Source organism: Octopus bimaculoides, chromosome 22 (genome assembly GCF_001194135.2).
Source record: "Octopus bimaculoides isolate UCB-OBI-ISO-001 chromosome 22, ASM119413v2, whole genome shotgun sequence".
In the NCBI taxonomy this organism is placed as follows: Eukaryota; Metazoa; Mollusca; class Cephalopoda; order Octopoda; family Octopodidae; genus Octopus; species Octopus bimaculoides.
In genome coordinates, this window is record NC_069002.1 from 4,817,618 (window position 1) to 4,821,957 (window position 4,340).

General features: G+C 34.6%; 1 protein-coding gene across 5 annotated transcripts in view; it reads left to right on the plus strand.

The window, feature by feature from the left end:
- Nucleotides 1-4,340, plus strand: part of LOC106874164 (serine/threonine-protein kinase 10) — a 13,318-nt gene that overhangs the window by 3,046 nt on the left and 5,932 nt on the right. Inside the window, exons 1-3 of one of the 5 annotated variants that reach the window (XM_052975765.1) lie at nt 1,240-1,349; nt 2,668-2,744; nt 3,957-4,073. In XM_052975765.1, the coding sequence (XP_052831725.1) occupies nt 2,676-2,744; nt 3,957-4,073 (186 nt within the window). In that variant the 5' untranslated portion in view covers nt 1,240-1,349; nt 2,668-2,675. The other 4 variants (XM_052975768.1, XM_052975766.1, XM_052975767.1 and 1 more) reach the window with 4 other exon arrangements.

Here is a 4,340-nt window from a genome sequence, read left to right on the forward strand (position 1 = left end):
ATATACATATATATATATATATATATATACATATATATATATATACATATATACATATATATATATATATATATATATATACACATATATATATATGTATGTATATATTGTGTGTGTATGATGAACTCAATTCACCACCTCTTTTAAAACAATTATATAACAATATATTTTGTTAGGTGTCTATAATAACTAGACACCTTTGTGTTTTTGTGTAGATGTTTGTAATGTATATGAGAGTGTGTATGTATGTATATTCATATATATATATATATATATATATATATATATATATATATATATATATATACATACATACATACATACATACATACCATTTTGTTTTTACAATCATTTTACCATGTTATCATGGGTTAGGTGAATATATTATCGAAGCACTGTTTTGCAGCCAGGTGCTCTTCATGTCACTAACACATCTTCAGAGAGTCAATGCCAGTGAACAATTTGTTGAGAAAGAAAAAAATGACAACAATGTCACTATATGTAGCTCATGGTTTTTTCAGAAGAGTAGAGGTGTAAACACACACACTCTATAGATAGATACATAGATCCATACTGGCATGGGTTGGACAGTTTGACAGGAGTTGGCAAGCCGGAGGGTTGCACCAGGTTCCGGCCATCTGTTTTGGCATGGTTACTATGGCTAGATGCCCTTTCCAACATTAACCATTTTACAGAGTGTACTGGGTGCTTTTTAACATGGGGCCATCACAGGTGTTCCATTATGTGATGCTGGTACAGGTGCTTCTTATTGTGTACATGTATAATTCTCCCTTTTATTTAAATTGTCTTGTATATATACATACATACATATATATATATATATATATATATATATATATATATATATATATATATATATGTAGAAAGATAGATAGACACATACACACACACACACACACACTCTCTTTTTTTCTATCTCTATACATACTGTGTGTGTGTGTATATATATATAGAGAGAGAGAGAAAGGTGTGCTAGTGTACCTGCACTACATTAATAAATTAGTCCATTCATTTTTAAAAAATAGACAAAAAACGGTAGGGAGGTCGAGAATACATAACAGCCCCTTACTCTCTGATATTATCTTGACCCCCAGGTCACTGCTGAAAAATAAAAATAAAAATAAAAATCATAAAAGATTTCTTTTGCTATTATGTTGTAAATTATTGTTGTTATCATCATAATCATCATCATTATTTCTTTCTTTGTTTGAAGACATAACCGAACTTCTAATTTCTGTGGCTGACAGCACGGGAACAACATCAGGGTAGCAGTTAATACGGGTGGGCGGACTGGACTGAGAGACGTAACTGGGGTACTAACCAGAACCGTATGTTGTGTTTTGTTGTATTGGAAGGAGTTTAAAAGCTTTCAGCTTTTGTCTCTTTATGCCACAATAACTTAACTTCCTCCACCTCTGAATACCTTATAGACAAGCACACACACATACAACCACACACACACGTACGTACATAGAAGCCAACATCTACGTTGACCTTAAACTGTTGACAATGTATTTGGCATAGTCTGTACCCTCTTCCTCCTTACCCTCTTTTATGCTTCTGTAACAGGTGTCTGGCATTTGGGTTTAAAGGAAGAAAATTTTGTTATTGTCTTCTTTTTTGTTTTTAACATTGTCAGGTGTATGTGCAATCTATGTACAGGTATACGTATGTGTGTGATTGAAAAGAAGTTACAGAAGAAAATGTTTTCAAACATATTTTGATCTTTCAAGATTAAGTATTATATAACATTATGCTATTTTGTTTAATTTTGTTTGTTCATTCATTCATTTTACATCCAATGTATCATGCTAGCATGGCTTAGATGAATACATATTATGTTGTTGTTGTTATTGCCAGATGCCCTTCCTGTCACTAACCTTTATCTGTTTTCTATACATCTTTGAATGTATAAGAGCTGACAGATGATTTTTTTTTTGTTTTTGACAGGGAATAAAAACAAGCTTCACCATTTGTAGTTCTGCACTTTTTCATGTAAAGCACAGAATGTAAACATTCATACAGAAACATACATACACACCTGTACATGCATGCATACATACACACACGAAATTGTGTGTGTGTGGTTGTGTGGTAAGAAGTTTACTTCCCAACCATATGGTTTTGGGTTCAGTCCCACTGCACAACTCCCTCAACAAGTGTCTTTTACTATAACCCCTGAATAATGTAGTCTTAGATAGATACAAGGGGTTGCCAAAAAGTTCCTGGCTTTAAGAGTATTGCAAAAGGCCTGGCTGGAGGCCCAACCTTCTGAGTTCTTTTACAGGGCTCAGAAAAACTGAAGGACCGCTGTCAATAAGTGTGTGAATCTGAGAAGGGAATATGTTGCATAAAATCATAATTAACTGATCCTCCTGTATTTTCTTTTACCCCAAAGTCAGGAACTTTTCAGCACCCCTTCATAAACTGTGTCTGAATAAAAAGTATGGGATGGTCATGGTTGGAACGTTTATGATCACATGTGGGGCTAAACAACAACACTGGATTATCTGTGTATGCATCAGGGATTCTCCTACTTGATTTAATCCAAGTTCGCTTAGGTACCATAAATTCCACTACTTCTACTACTACCTCCTCCACTACTGGTACTATTACTACTACTACTACTGGTCTTTGTCTTAACAGAAATAGAGATGTATGAGAAGCTGATTAACGAGCAGCACCAGAAGAATTCTTTACTTGAATACAAAATATCTCAAATGGTAAGTGCTATTGTGTTTTTGAGACAGCTTCTTTGTGTGTGTGTAGTTTGAGGCCCTTTTTGTTTTAATCATTTACATTTTAACCCTTTAACTGAGAAGTTAAATTTCATGGTTATTATTCCAGAATGTTATTAAATATCTACCAAAAAAAAAATAGAATTGGTATTTTCTGCAAAACATTGCCTAAGTAAACTTGACAGATCTCAACAGGAAATTGTTTCAAATACGACATTCCTCAATAAAAAACAGATTGGTGTATTAAACTGCTTTCCTCAATTAAGGGTAATGAAATTTTGACTGGATATATCCGATTTCACACAGTAAAAGGGTGAATCTGTTTAAGTGACATGCATATTTTTGAGTCATGGTTGCTTGCTTTGCTAGAAATGCCAGCCAAATTTCACTCAAATCCTACCTTTGTGGCTTAACATTTTGACTGTGAAATTACATTTCATGATTATTCCAATGAGGATGTTAGATTGCTACCTAAAAATTAGAATTGGTATTTTCTGCAAATCATGTTGCTTCAAAAAGCTTGATAGATCTTCATCAATATCATTGTTTAACGTCCATTTTCCATTCTGGCTTGGATTGGATGGTTCGATATGGAGCTGGCTAGCTGGGAGCCGTCCAGAATCCAATTGTCTGTTGTGGTATGGTTTCTACAGCTGGATGCCCTTCCTAATGCCAACCACTTAACAGTGTGCTAGGTACTTTTATATGCCACTGGCATGAGTGCATTTACACAGTGCCAGCATTGTATCCAGCTGTAAAAATCATGCCAAAGCAGACCCTGCCAATGCTGGTGCCACATAAAAAGCACCTAGGCCACTTTAGTAAAGTAATTGGCTTTAGGAAGGACATCCAGCCATAACAACCATGCCAGAACAGACAGTGAAACCTGCTGCAGTTTTCTGGTTTGCCAGCTCCTGTCAAACAGTTCAACCCATGCCAGCATGGAAAACAGACATTAAATGACTATAATGATGATGATGATGATTACAGCAGTGATGATGATGACAGTTGATAATTAAAAAGGATATTATGGAATGAGATGAATATTAGTGTAGACCAACCAGTATGTTAGAAAAAGCAGTTTCTTGTGATTTATTGCTAATTCCTCAACCCTAACCTAATTAACAATTTCTTGTCATGTTTTATGTGTCTCTGTTTGGCATGTTCATAACCATTATTCATAATTTCTTCTTCCAGAAAGAGCAGCTGCAGGAAGAGATATTGGAGTCGAAATGCTGCCAGATTAGATCTGACACTTTGAATAAACAGAAAAGAGATCTACAAGAGAGATATGAGACCTACACAAAAATACTGGTTTGTTTATTAAACTAGCTATATAAATTTGTGTGTGTGTGTGTGTATAAAAGTTGAATCAGGTTGAGTCTGTTTTTTGCCAAAAGGTAACTTAGCTGTTTGATTCATAGAGGTCGATAAAATATATACTTGGCTTCAATAGATACTGGGTCAGATCTGATTGACTAAAATCCCTCAGGAGCAGTACCGTAGCATGCCAACAGTCATATGACTGAAACCAGTAAAGGAATATATACACATATATACACACACATATATATATATATA